The sequence below is a fragment of the Myotis davidii genome, unplaced genomic scaffold, assembly GCF_000327345.1.
Source record: "Myotis davidii unplaced genomic scaffold, ASM32734v1 scaffold83, whole genome shotgun sequence".
In the NCBI taxonomy this organism is placed as follows: domain Eukaryota; kingdom Metazoa; phylum Chordata; class Mammalia; order Chiroptera; family Vespertilionidae; genus Myotis; species Myotis davidii.
The window spans coordinates 115,450-130,420 of NW_006294121.1; the positions used below are offsets into that span (position 1 = coordinate 115,450).

At 44.7% G+C, this 14,971-nt stretch overlaps 1 protein-coding gene across 1 annotated transcript in view; it reads left to right on the forward strand.

The window, feature by feature from the left end:
• SMARCA2 (SWI/SNF related, matrix associated, actin dependent regulator of chromatin, subfamily a, member 2) overlaps positions 1–14,971 on the forward strand; it is a 185,147-nt gene that overhangs the window by 47,239 nt on the left and 122,937 nt on the right. The window contains exons 11-15 of the mRNA XM_015566893.1: positions 4,178–4,231; positions 7,135–7,265; positions 7,730–7,787; positions 9,849–9,949; positions 11,720–11,867. Coding sequence (XP_015422379.1) covers positions 4,178–4,231; positions 7,135–7,265; positions 7,730–7,787; positions 9,849–9,949; positions 11,720–11,867 — 492 coding nt within the window. The remainder of the gene's footprint in view (positions 1–4,177; positions 4,232–7,134; positions 7,266–7,729; positions 7,788–9,848; positions 9,950–11,719; positions 11,868–14,971) is intronic.

The window sequence follows — 14,971 nt, forward strand, 5'->3', positions numbered from 1 at the left end:
GAATCATTGATCACCTGCCTCTTGCATGGCCCCCACGGGGGGTCGAGCCTGAAACCCTGGCAGGTGCTCTGACCGGTAATTGAACCGGGACCTCTTGGTTCATAGGTAGATGCTCAACCACTGAACCATACCAGCCAGGCTCCAGCATAATATATTGATCAATATAGTGATAGGAGATGCATTTTTTTTCTTTTTTAGATATCCCCAAACCAGAAAAGCCTCTTGGTGTAATGTTTGGTAGGAAGAGCATCAAATCCAAAATAGTAATGTTGTTGCGACATTTGTTTTAAATTCAGGTTACTCTGCAGTTCTTCTCAATTCTTTTATGTCTTACATTTTCCCCCCAAAGATGACATAGTTTATTGCAGCTTTTCTCTACAAGGACATTTTCGTAGGTATTTGAGAGGATCTTAGGTAATTCTGGGCACTTGAGTGCAGTGACTGCGTAAAGATAGGTGAACACAATGCCATGGTGATTAGATTTGATTAGTTCAGTGTCGGAAGGGGTGAAAGCAGAAGTTTGGATCCAAGTCCTGCTTAACTGGATCAACCAGTTATTTCAGTCAGAATGTTAGAATTGGTTTTCTCTGCAAGGTACAACCAAAGCAATGTGCAGTTGCCTGCTAATTTGATATTCTTGGGTATTTTATTATTGCCTGATCTCCTATCTGAATGCTCAGTGGTCCACTTAAATGACAATAAAAATAACCCCGTGAATTTCTGAAAGCTTAGGTTTCCATTGAAATGGAACGAGTCTTTAAGAGGCCAGCACATTTGAATGTTGTTTCAGCATAATATAACAACACCTTCTGGGGCTAAAAGAAATTCACTTTATGATATAGATTGTAAATTACTTGGTGTAAAACTGTTTGTTTACAAAACGAGGCTGTTTGTGGCCTGTGTTGTGGTAATCAAAATAAAGTGCCCCATTGCAGTCTATTTTCTTAAGTTCAATTTAAACAGGATTTTCATGTTTAAAGGAGGAATTTCTTTCCCTCCTTGGCCCCATCACTGATTGTTTTATGTAGCTTCTGCAAGGAAGATGGGTAGCCTTGCACACAGCTTTGTTCCTGAACATTTCTAGGTGGAAGGAATGAATTGACATTGGCCTTTGGAATTAGGAACCCGAATTGTCTTTTAGTTAAGAGTAATTTGTTTTATATCCCCTCCCAGGACTAGGTTAATTACATTCCTTTCTACCTCTTTGAGCATAATTAGTTCCAAATTTTTTGCAGGTAGGAAGAAGGTAGTGCAAAGTTCCTTTAGTCCTAATTAATGAATGAACTCCAGTGTTTTGTTTTTAATCAGGGGAAGTACGCTCAGGTCAGTGATACTGATAGAATGTGTTTGCAGTCACGTGATCCAGATTACTCTATGTGAAAATCCCTCAGGCACTAGCAGCCATTTCACCAGGTGCTTAGTCTGTTTGGAGTTCATCTTGAACCCAAAAAAGGGAAGTGGGTTTTTTTTGTTTTGTTTTTCTTGAGGGGTGGAGGGAATAAAATACCAGTTTGATATGAGAACATGGATTTATGAAAGCACACCAACCAGAAACCTTCAAACTGAAAGAATACAAAGCATGATGGGAGAACTTGGCATCTCTTGCCATAGAGTAGACTGCCACCTGGCTTCCACGCATATAACAACGTAGCGGAATTGGTGTAAATACTGTACAGGGCATGCAAGAGAAGTCTCACAGAGCGCCAGTGCAATGAGGAATTGTGAATGTGTTCTTAACCTTTTCACTTGCAAATATTTTGGGACCTAATTACAATGATAATAATAGTTCACTGATCATATGCATTGTTCTTGTTGCTTGCATTCATTCATTCATTCACCAAATATTTACTTAGTGCCCTTTAAATGCGGGTACTCTGGTAGGTGTGGGCATACATAAGTGAACAGAACAGACAGAAATCCATATGAAAACAGCCCTCTGACTACTGTTGTTTCTTTTACATTGTAGAGGTTAATGCTCACATTGTATATTATATGTGACATTGAATTGTATGTATTGAAATAGTGATCCAGTCCTGCAGCAGCTCTATGTGGTAACAGGGACTGTTACTCCCCATAATTTTTTTTAAAAGAGGGAGGGAGGATGGGGACCAAGACAGGCACGATTTGCTCAAGGTCATACAGTGAAGGTCTCTTGCACTTAGTGACATAGCTGGGATTCAAATGCAGGTTGTCTAATTCCAGAACCAAGTTTCTTACATGTAATATTACATTGTGCTTCTCAAATTTGATACCTAGTGGAATTATTTTTTAAGTCAGTTTAGAGGATTTTAAGTAATGGAAGGGCCTGATTATGAAGCAGTTTTGAGATAACACGCTTAGTGGTCTCCAGCATATTCATAGAAAAGTATCCTTCAGAGTAGCTTTGATTTTATTATTGATGGTCCTTCAAGCTTTTTAAGGTGCTATTCATTGAAATGGTGATCCAGTTCCACTAGCTAGCTATTGGAAATTGGCTTATTCATTGTCTCATTTGATTTCCTTTGTTGGCCAAATTGGTAGCTCATTTCTGATTTGTATGGGAAGAATGGTGGGATTAATTGACTTTCTCCCACTAATTAAAACAGTTGCCTGAAGATTGTGCCCGAGAACTCCAGAAGTGAAAGCTCCAGGGGTTGGTGGTAGAGATGGTTTCTTTTCTGAGTCTTTTCTGCTGTTGTTCCCTCTATACTTGCAGCCTAGACACAGGGCCTGGTGCTTTTCGATACTGATCATTTCTTTTGAGCTTGTAAACATGTTCACTTTGGGGTGGTTTGAATAGATACTTAAATTCTTGGGAAATCATAACCAGAGGGAGCGTTTTGTTTTCTGTCTTTGGTGCCTCGTGCTTTAGCATACACACCTACACCCAAGAAAGTTATAAGAGAACTTCAGAATTTTCAAACATTTATGGAAACTGCATTTCTTCAGTATGGCCAAAAGGCTGAATTTTAGACATTAAACATTTTCTATAAAAGCTGTTTTGTCAAGAGACAATTGAGTTATTTACATGGAAAGCAAATATGTATTATATAATCAATGCCTTAAGTAAACAAGTGGAGTTAATATTGGTTCTGTATCATTATATATTTTTTTAATTAACTAAAGGGTCCGGGGGAGGAAAGCTTATTTTCTTAAATGTCTTGATAAAGCAAATAACTGAAGTTTGTTTTTTTCTCTTCTCATTATACTGCCCTGAAGTAGTAGTATAGCTTTCCAGCAATAACTTTAAAATAAGTCTTCTATAAAGGTGATGTGAAAGATTTCACTTGTTAAAGAAGTCGCTACAAATGGAAGACAGTTTAGACTAGTTTGTGTATATTACAGATAAGACTCTCTTGGGTATATACAAAATGTGGCATAATCCTAGCTTTCCATGTAGCTGCCTCTGCAGCTCTCAGAGGTTAATGGACTAAGAGATTGGAATATGTAAGAAACAGCAGATGACAGAATTTTTCATGAGATCACAGTATCTGCTTCGGATTTCCCCATATGCCCACTGTGTAAATACTTTCTATTATGAAAGCCCATTGGGTAGAATGAAAAACATTTGGAGAGCTCACAGAATATTATATCATTTTGTATTTTTATGACTCAAGAGTAGTTCAGAGTTTATTCTCAGTGGACATATTCAGAAAACCCGCTAAAGGAATAGGAAAGTTTTGCTGACTGCATCAGGATGTGTCTTCCCAGCGCCAGACCTGAGAACACTGCGGCCTCTGCCCTCTCTCCCTTTCTTGCTCTCGCTCTCACTCTCTCAGGACTGCCAATGCCTTAAGCTCTTTGGATCCTAGAAGACACAACCCACAAATCTCTAGTGTGCTGGCCTTGAATCACACCTGGCTTTCAAGAACGCTCTGCAAGTTGCTAATAAAATACACACTTTGTCTTAGACGGTGAAAACAAGTAAAACTAAAAGGGGATCAATGGGAAAATACACACACACACACACACACACACACACACACACCACAAAGGGGACATCTATGACACTTTCGGCAATAAAGATAAATAAAAAATAAATAAAAAATGAAAGGCATGAATATTAAGCTTCGTTTGGTGAGGGTGGGAGGGTGGGTAGTAATGCAGCGCTGTGACGTACCCCAGAGTTACCGCGAAGCCCTTCCTGTCCCCAACCTCTGGGCTGCCCCGTGACATGTGACACCTTGTCGTTTCACAGAAGGCCGAAGAGAACGCAGAGGGAGGAGAATCTGCCCTGGGACCAGATGGAGAGGTAAGGGATTTTGCGTCCATTTCTGCTGTGTTCTGCGCAGTGAGTTCCTGCCATGCCTTACCACACACGTCATTGTCTGTGTGCTAATTTTATTGTCACTCAGCCACTCATCTTTAAGCGAAGAAGAGTAGTCCATTAGCATAGTATAAAAGGGTTACACGGGAAAGTAATCTACTTCCTTCTCAGACTACCCATCAACTGATGTTAAGTTTCTTATGTACCATTTGAGAATTGTCTGTGCACATATGAGCATATGTTTTGGAATACATAGAATGTGTAAAGTCTTAAGTGATTCTATAATTACATTTGCCCAGTAAATGATACAGGAGCATAAACAGTGAGCCAGCTTCCTTAGTTTATTACTAATTTGAAATTATAATACTCCATAAGCCAACCAATTAACATATTTGGTTAACTTATTCTTTAAAAAGTATTATTTTTATTTATTTCAGAGAGGGATAGAGAGATAGAAACATCAATGATGAAAGAGAATCACTGATTGGCTGCCTCCTGCAGGCCCCACACTGGGGATCGAGCCTGCAACCCGGGCATGTGCCCTGACCGGGAATCGAACCATGACCTCCTGGTTCATAGGTCAATGCTCAACCACTGAGCCACGCTGGTTGGGCTTGTTAACTTATTTTTTTGACATCTTCTGTAGGCTTACAATGTAGCTTCTATTTGTCAGTTCATCAGCATGTTCCTAATTTTTTTTCTAGTATTTCCAATAGTCTCGTGAATCATGAGAATACAGTTATTCATTTATTGGATTTTTTTTCCCCCTCTGAAAACTCCAAGTTCCCTGCCTGCAATTCACACGAGGAGGCATACTCCCGGAGCAGGATGCGGAGGGAGCGTGCTTCAAGCCTCTCGCAGATTCACATAAACCTGCTCGGAGGTTTGGGTGGGTGGAGGGTTGCCTCTTCCTGTTCTAGAATCACTGCACGTGAGACATATTGTGAATGTGAGCAGCCTGGATGCAGGAGAAAGGTTGGAACCACCAGCCTATGCAGAAACCCTTTGAACAGTAAATGTTGCTTAACCGCTGTAATCCATCCCTAGGAAAGAAGGGTCGGGATAAATGTCTGATGTGTGAGAAATTCTCCGTGGGCTGTTAAGGGGGAAGAATACTCTATATGAGAGCACTTGGAAACGCTCTAATTTGTAAAAGCCCAGCCTGACCTAAGCTAGCCTCACATCAGTCTGTGACTAACAAGCACCGGGGAGAGATGTAACATGTTACTGCGAGAGCACTTTATCTCTTATCACCTCTTGGGAAAATTACCTACTGATCCGGGGCCTGTGACATACACCTTTTTTTTTCTCCTTTAAATCTCAGCACATGCGTGCTCTGTGTGCTGCAGTGGGCGAAGCGGACCTCTCGCTCAGGCTGTTTTGAAATAAGTTTCCTATTCCACTGATGTGCCACTCATTCAGTGCTTCTGCCACAGTCATCATTCCAGCTGGGGGGCCCCCAGTGTTCTCTGAGGCATGACGTCTGAAGCAGTCGGAAGTTGTGTTATAGTAGTTCAAGATCACGGAGTACGGCTCTTCCGTGGGAGATGATAGTAAATGGTAGATTTCCTTCTCTGCCGTGTGAGCATGCAGGTGACCTTTCACATTAATGAGGAAGAAGTGCCATCTTGGCATATAAAGTAATGGTGTTCACCACCGTGCGGCCTTCGCACACGTACAGGAAGAAAAACAATGATAGCTAGGGTGAGCCTTTTCTCTTTTCAAAGGTTATTTTTGTGGATAATTGCTGATCTATTGTGTCTTATTCTGACAGCACTTAGAGGGAAAAGAGGGGAGGTTCGTTTCCCATTAGATTTAGACAGTAACCTAGAGTACACTATTTTTCCTGTCATTTTTATTTAACTCCAAATAAGAATAATGTAGAAGAAAATGTTTGGAACTAATGAATAGTCTAAACATTGGATTTTGTAACTTTTATGGAGATAGATAACTTGAAAGACTCGCAGGCCAAGCATTTCCAAACAGACATCTTGCCTGGGGCCTGTCCCGGAAGCATAATCCCCTCCAACTCGTAGCAGTCACTTGGGTTGGGGAGGATTACTCCACCCTTAGGCCTCATGAAACAGTGTATTCTCTGAAGTAGGTTCAACGCAGCCTCTCCAATAACATTGATTCGCTTAATTTTTGGAGCAAGCCATTTTTCATGGAGAGTCTGATAATGAACTTCCGCTCAGTCTATTCTGCAGACTTCAGATGCACGGAGCTTTCGGCTTTATCACACGCCCAGCTACCAATGGTTGGTCTGGTTACCTGGTGGTTTGGTTTTGGGTCAAGGACACTGGTTCTGCTAAGCCATACCAGCCAGTAATGAGATGATACAAGTTACATGGTTTTTTCTTTCCCCATTCTCTCTGAAACCGTAAGTTTGCCCTAGTTGTTTTCTGAGGGGAGGTGTTATTATTTGGGGGCTGAGGTTCTTCGTTGCAAATGACAAAAATCATCTCTGCCTGATGGGAGTAGCAAGGGAATGTATTAACAGGATGTTGGGTAATTCATCAGACCTCCAGGAAGCCTGGAGAGCCGGACTTGAAGCCACACCTGGTGTTATACACACAATGGTCAGTGTGGACGTGGCTGATGTGGGAGCAGGCAGGAGCTTGGCTCAGCCAGGACCACCGTCCTGGTTCTGCCGCTGCTGGGGTCTGCCCTCCTGCCAGTGTGCCTGTTGGGCCTTGAACTTCTAGCTCCCAATTCAGAGCCATGGGAGTGCATCCATTTGGGGGAGCTGAGGTCTTGTACTGGTGACATTTCCAATCACAAAAAAGGGTTTCAGATGCCGGCAGCCAGAAGGCCGAGAGATGCCGCCCCGCACAGAACTGGGAGAACACCAAAGGGTGATGTGTTTTGTTATTTTCTCTCCTTTCCAGCCGATAGATGAGAGCAGTCAGATGAGTGACCTTCCCGTCAAAGTAACTCACACAGAAACCGGCAAGGTCCTGTTTGGACCGGAAGCACCCAAAGCAAGTCAGCTGGACGCCTGGTTGGAAATGAATCCTGGGTGAGCGTTACAGCAGAATTGTTGGTGTTCTTTGGCTTCATCAATGTTTGTGCTCCTATAAAACCTTGGACCTAAAGCAGTGATGGCGAACCTTTTGAGCTCGGCGTGTCAGCATTTTGAAAAATCCTAACTTAACTCTGGTGCCATGTCACATATAGAAATTTTTTGATATTTGCAACCATAGTAAAACAAAGACTTGTATTTTTGATATTTATTTTATATATTAAATGCCATTTAACAAAGAAAAATCAACAACAAAAATGAGTTCGCCTGTCACCTCTGACACACGTGTCATAGGTTCGCCATCACCGACCTAAAGCAACACGGCCTTTGCTGAAGTGGTTGAAGTTGGTACCTGTGCTTGTCACTCGCACACTGAACATGCTAGTCGAGTCATGCGTGCATACATTGTCTTATAATTCACAGAACTAAGCCCTGTCTCCTTCTCACCCCTTTCCCTGTAGTTACGAAGTCGCCCCCAGGTCCGACAGCGAAGAGAGTGATTCTGATTATGAGGAGGAGGTACGTATGTGCGCCTGAGTTCACTGGTTTGAAAGTCTATGAGGGAAGCGCCTGTGTCCTTCTGTACTTCTGCTTTCAGCACTGGCCTTTGGGTAATGACTGGGGCTGAGGGCTTGCCAAAGCTTTGGTGGGGCACGCCTCGCCGTGCCGTGACCTCTTGGGGGCTCCTGACCAATGGGGAGACTTGGTGAATTCTAAATTCATTCGGAACCAAGGAAGAGAAGCCGTCATTAACTCAGAAGGGCAGACTGTCTTTTGGGGAGAACGGAAGATGGATCACTTTGGGAAAGTCACTCCATGCCTCCAAGTGGCTCACTCAGGGCTCGCTGCCTAAAAATTTCTGAAATTCTTTGCTCCTTAGCATCTATTTGAAATGGAAAGTCCGGGAACTTAGACTAAAAGGGCAACTCGGGCTTGGTTTAATGACTGTATTGATCCTCTTGATTTCCCTTTAAATGTGATTCTTGTTTGAAATCCTTAGATATACTTGTTACCAAAAAGAGAAGCACATTTTTCAGTCTCTTGGAAGGAATACACAATATATCTAGAACCTAAAACAGTAATCTTGTATGCTTTTCATAGAATTATAAAGTAATAAAGGAATTTTCAGATTGATTAGGAAATGCTTAATAATTACAAATAGATTTTAAAAATATTTCCATCTCCTTCATCTCTGTTGTGAGTGTGTGGTCACTGAATGTGATTTTTGCCCGTGTCGAGGAATCCTGGTTCAGAGTGGCCACGGCACAGAGGCCACAGACGGGGCAAAGCCACCTTCCCAAATAGCTCACTGGGGTTAAGACAATCGTTATTTCCTTCTATTGTGTGGACCTAGGTTTTCTAAATTAATCTTCTGTGGACCCTTTGCAAAGAGGAAAAATAAAAGTTATATTTTTACAAAAGCATGCTATTAAAAAGCAAGTATTTTTAGAGCCATGCTATTTTTTTTTTCTTGTAGGCTATTCTTCCTCTGGTATATTTGAAGCTTATAAAATCAGTTTTAAAAATGTTTCTTGTTGACTTGGATACATGGGCCCATAAATAATCTGTTGGAAGAGCCTTCTCATTCAGAGAGCCAGGGAGGGACAGAGACGAGATAAAGTGGACTCTTTAGCCCACGCATGCCAGCCAAGACTGACAGATGCAGGCAGCCCCAATAGCCAGGAATAGAGTAAACTCGCCATCTGGGGCCTGCCACCCACTCATGGCAAGTCCTGTCCCCTCACAGCACTTTGCTTCTCGCCTGGAAAATGAGGAGCGGTGCTGATTCCTCAATTTACCCCCTGCTCTCAATGATCCGTCATCATAGGTCCGATTTTCAGAACTAATATTGTGTCACTTTGTATTTTTTCACTCAAGAATTATGGAAAAACATTGTTCTCTTTAAATCCACTTTTACAGGAAATTCTGTTGGGTTATCTGGAAAGAGTTAGTCTTCCACACCAGTGGTTAGTGGTGGGAACAGTGAATATTTAGTGAAGCTTTCAGACAGCACAGCGGAACGTAGTGCACAATGACAGGGTGGAGAGATGATGAGTCCTGTGGCGAGTTATGGACAGTTTTCATCAAAACATTCAGAAATGCAAGGTATGAAGTACCACAAAGCCACGTGACTACAGGCCTCAGCCCGGACTGCAAATGCCCGGGGCCATCAAAACCCACTGGCCTATCTGAGAGGACATTCTTATGAGTAGGACAAGGCGAACATGTCTAGAGCCCGGCCGCGGAGAGACTGATGTAGAGTGTGGCTACATTGGTGAGAGGCATGTGGTTACAGGACTCTTAGATAACCAAGCGGTGATGTCCCTCTCTCTGGCATGACTGTTCCAGTTTTGTCCTTAGGAGCAAAGGTGCTAGGGGCTCCTCTGAGGGTCGCCTTCATTCTCCCATTGAGTGATTTAAACAGCAGTGGAATGGTGTGTATTGCCCGGTATAGGGAGGTGTTAGATCTACTTCCTCCTTCATTTTATTTACTTCATTTACTTCACTCTTTAGTCTCTTTTTGGAAAATGCCAACCATAGAGATTCACTTGACAGAATGGAATCTTTGTTTCTTCCCAGGATGAGGAAGAAGAGTCCAGTCGGCAGGAAAACGAAGAGAAAATAATTCTGGATCCAAACAGTGAGGAAGTTTCCGAGAAGGACGCGAAGCAGATCATTGAGTGAGTATCTAAGAGTTTCCTTCCTTGCAGAGCATTTCATGACCTAAATTAGGCTTTCGGAGTTTTCTTTTGGAAAATTTGGAGGCAAGAGGCTGACGTTGTGCCCACACTCCACTTGAATCACTGTCAGAAGTCACCACTGGGTTCCAGCCACTGGGCCCCAGGGCTCCGGGCTGCTCCTCTCCCCCTCTGACCTCTTCTCCCTCCTGAATCCCCACCCCCAGCTCCGGCTCACGCCCGGGCTCCGCACCTGTCACCTGCACCCTGCCCCAGACTGACCTGATGACACTGGCCCCTCCACTGGCTGCATCCCCGCCCTTCCTTCCTCCCTCAGTGGCGTCAGCACTCACCCCGAACCCAAGTGAGAGACAGCATTCCCCCTGTCCTTGTTGCCAGCCAGCCAGCCACCAAGTCCCGCCAGGAAACACCCCTCTCCTCCTTCCCCCTCTGCGTGCCCAGCTCCGTGCCGCACCCTGGTCGTCCCCCACATCCGTGGTCTACACAGCTCTCTGTGTGTGTGGCTCTAATATTAAAAGGAAATTGTAATGAAACAGTCGGCAAAATAGAACATTATAAAGTGGTGACATTTAAAAGGAAAAAAAATGAACATTTTAATCTTTCCTCCTTTTATTGCAGGGCTGTAGGCCCCACTTTGTTTATTTTTCCCTTTTTTTCAGTTTATTTTTTTCTTTATTGATTAAGGTATTACATATGTGTCCTTATCCCCCCATTGTTTCCCCCCTTCTGCTCCCCCACTCATGCCCTCACCCCCCTGGTGTCTGTCCATTGGTTAGGCTTATATGCATGCATACAAGTCCTTTGGTTGATCTCTCCCCCTACCCCCGCCCTCCCCTACCTTCCCTCTGAGGTTTGATGGTCTGATCAATGCTTCTCTGAGGAACCTGTTTTATCAGTCTGCCCCTCTCATTGCCTGTAGAATAAAATATGAGCTCCCTAACCTGGCATAGAACGTGGAAGACGACCTTCCTCTTTCCTGTTTCTCATGTTGACTGCGGCCTTCTCTCACCTGCCTCCAAGCCGCGGACTGTGTTCTGGGCATAGGATTTATCCTTCCTTCCCAAGAGCCTAAGGCAGCGGTTCTCAACCTGTGGGTCGCGACCCCTTTGGGGATCGAACGACCCTTTCACAGGGGTTGCCTAAATACATCCTGCATATCAGGTATTTACATTACGGCTCATAACAGTAGCAAAATTACAGTTATGAAGTAGCAACGAAAATAATTTTATGGTTGGGCGTCACCACAACATGAAGAACTGTATTAAAGGGTTGCGGCATCAGGAAGGTGGAGAACCACTGGCCTAAGGCCTTCTCTCACCTGCCCTCCAAGCTGCGGACTGTGCCCTGGGCGTAGGCTTTATCCTTACGTCCCAAGAGCCTACGACAGCTTTACAGGCAAAGTGTTCATCTGCAGGTGTGGCTCACGTTCCTATTGGTCATTGGAGGTCACGCCGGCCTCCATTCAGATCCTGACTCCACTGATCATATGTGACAGGCAAATTCACTCCCCTCTCGGAGCCTGAAGCTCTCCACATGCATAAAACGGGGATGAAACTAATGAGTCTGCCTCTCTCTGGTTTGTGAGAATCACAGATAATGTATTTTAATTGCCAGGCGATTAAATAGTAGGTGATAAATAAACCACACTCACTGCAGCTATTTTAGGCTTTCCATTCATCTTTCTGAATGGATCGAAATAAAAACACACGCACCCAGATGTGTGTGCGTGATCCTCCACTTTCTCCGTCCCAGGACAGCCAAGCAAGACGTGGATGACGAGTACAGCATGCAGTGCAGTGCCAGGGGCTCCCAGTCCTACTACACAGTGGCCCACGCCATCTCCGAGAGGGTGGAGAAGCAGTCTGCCCTCCTCATCAACGGGACCCTGAAGCACTACCAGGTAACCGCTGGGTCTGTGTCTCCTTGGCGGGCCACCAGCTTCTACCTCGTTTGCACTGGAGTGTGTCTCATGGGCGTGTCGATTGCTTAAGAGGGTTGATGAGGAGAAGGCATTCTAGGTCCCCCTGCTTATGGGACTGACATTCTCTCCATTCTGCCTGTCATCCTGCTCTGAGAGCACTTCCATGTTACCATCTCTTCCCCGGGCAACTCTGCTTTCTCTTATGGGGTTTTGGGGTGAATTGTGTTTTAAGAAATCCTGGCTGGCCATCTGGAACCGTTTCATCATGGATGGCAACAGGATGGAAAGCCCAGCCACATTTGACGAGTGTCGGGAACATGTACCTAACTGGGGAGCAAACGAAGTGTTTCTTCGGAAATTGCACTGGTGGCCATAGTCCAGCCACCCAGCAGTCGCTGTCTACTCCATTTACACTTTTATCTTTTTAAGTCTCAATACAGTGGTGAGCATCCGTGCTTTGGTGGAAACCAGGCTGTAAATATAACACATTTCATGTGACCTGTGTGGAATGAGGTCAGCTGCTGTCTTCTCTCTCCTCCCACTTTATAGTGTTTCCCAAAGTGTGTTCCTTGGGACATTCGCCCCTTAGATGTACCTCAGAAAGAAAAAGAAAAATAGGTCCCGTGGTCAAATAAATATGGGAGATAACCACCAGCTGTAATGAGAATTACCATATAATTTACTGTTTCAAACTTGGGTACTAATGAGAGTGATAATAGGGGTCCTTATTATTTATAATAGGCATAACCCAGGACCGTCCTGAGCCATCCAGCCACCTGTGTACCCTGACAGGACACCTCCTGATAGTCCATGCTGTACGTCAGCACATCCATGACTCTATAAATATCAATGTGTAATCCATAACGGCACATCAGTATTATGCAATAAAATAACTAACTTTCTAGTTCTCCGATTTCTTTGACTCCCCAGCCTTATTTTCATATAGCACCTATTAGAAACCACGTGCTTTAGGCCAACTGTTCTCAAACCTTTTGGACTCGGGTCCTCTACACACTTAAAACGCGGCCCTGCATCTGCTGCCGTGGCCGGGGTAAAGCTACAGCGGCTGCCACAGTGCTGCCTTGGTCCCTGCTCCAGGGCCCGCAGTTCTCACCCACTGTTGCTCTTGTATCGCAACATAAAAGGTGAACAATGCCCTGAAGTTACTGTGAAATCGCTGGGCCTGTGGCTCTCCTGGGAAGGTTGGGGGCACCAGGAGCCCGAGGAACATACTTTGACAAGCACTGCTCCGTCTGTAGTGAGGTCACATTTTCCCCAAAGACCGCGCTACTTTCATGAGGTTCCAAGTGCATATCACGTACTTGGTCTGCCCGACGTAGATATTAATTCATAGTATGTTCTGATAAACTGGTACATGTCTGTGTCTGGGAGATGTGTTCTTTGGATTATTCATGAGCAACTCAATGGCCCATGGATTTCTGCTGCCATCCGGTACCTTTCTCAGCACTCGTCCATCCCTGTCCTTTCACACCCACTCCCCCGCTTCCGTATGCCAATGGTGAGCCCTTCTCCTGCACTGGGCGGCTGGAGGTCCCGGATGCCTTGCCCTGCCCCCTGGGTTCTTGTCTCTTGGAGACACTTCTGCCTGATGATCCTTTCCCTTTCTCTCAGACCAGTTCATGTTGTAGCTCCGAGCCTTCCAGAACCACTTGGTCCCCAAGTGAGCTTTCTCTCTTCTTGCTCCTGGACACGTTTTTGCATCATGAACGGTTATGTAACCCTCACATCATGGAGGCCTTCCCGCTGCCTCCTGGAAAGCTGTGGTTCAGTCCCCAGCCCCTCCAGTTTCATGGTCCAACAAAGTACAGTTCATTCCCCACAATTTTAGTGAATTTCTAGTCCCTTCTGCTGCCAGTTTCTGCTTCTGTTTTATCTGGGATTAACACGGATGCAAAATTCAGCCCCTTTGCCAATTTTCATTTAAAAAAAGAATCCACCACCTCCCAGTGTCCAAATGTTCCTGGCCTTCCGTTGGCTTTCCTAGGAGTCTGGAGGCCTTGGCGTCATGTTGCAGCCACGCAGGTCCTCCGAACCACCAGCTGTGCTTCCAGGCCTTTCCTCATGTCCCCTATCTTTTGCCCACTTGCCCAAAGGCTCTTTCCATTTCCCTTCTATTTCTTGGCGTTGCTGTCCTTCGAAACCCCTTGGGATGGCCTGGAGTCTTGCGTGGCACAGAGACTCCAGGTGGCCTCTGAAAGTGGTCAGGCCAGTGCAGTGCTCTCCCTGGGAAACAGCCTGGCCCATACAGTGGCGTTGGCACTCCGGCCGTTTCTTGGTGCGTGTGTTTAGGCGAGTGGCTTATTGTCTCCTCTTTGAAGCTTCTGAAGGGAGGCATACATCTGACACCCCTCGGGGTCCATCTGCCATAGCTCCTTGCATGGCTCCTTGCACAGAATAATCATTTAATACATTTTAAAATAAATGACTTCTTTCTCACATAAAATATATTAAAATTAACATTTTCCTAAGCATGACTGCATGAGCAAGCTAAATTGCCTTTAGCTAATATAAATACAGATATCGATATATATAGATACTGATATCTATCTATCTATCTATCTTTGATCCTACCTTTTAAATCCAGCCCGGCCAGTGTGGCTCAGTGGTTGAGTATCAACCTATGAACCAGCAGGTCACAGTTCTATTCCTGGTCAGGGTACATGCCCTGCCCGGCTTGCAGGCTCAATCCCCAGTGTGGGGCCTGCAGGAGGCAGCCAGTCCATGATCTTTCGGATCATTGATGTTTCTCTCTCTCTTTCTCCCTCTCCCTTACTCTCTGAAATCAATAAAAATTGTGTTTAAAAAAATAAGCAAATCCAGCATTGGTAGTATGAGAGGGAAAGGGAATTGGTATTGGGAGAGGCAGGTTTAACAATTTTGTATTTTCACCGACCTTTCTTATATTTGACGGACTGCAAAGCTGCATCTCGGGGCAGAGCTTTTGTGCTTTACAAATATGTGGAACCTGTTGGTAGGCAGTCAGCTTCCGTAGGCTGCCCTTCGGGAGTGCCCACATAGCGAAGTTTCCATCTGCTGACCCAGAGATGTGCCCCCCCCCCCCC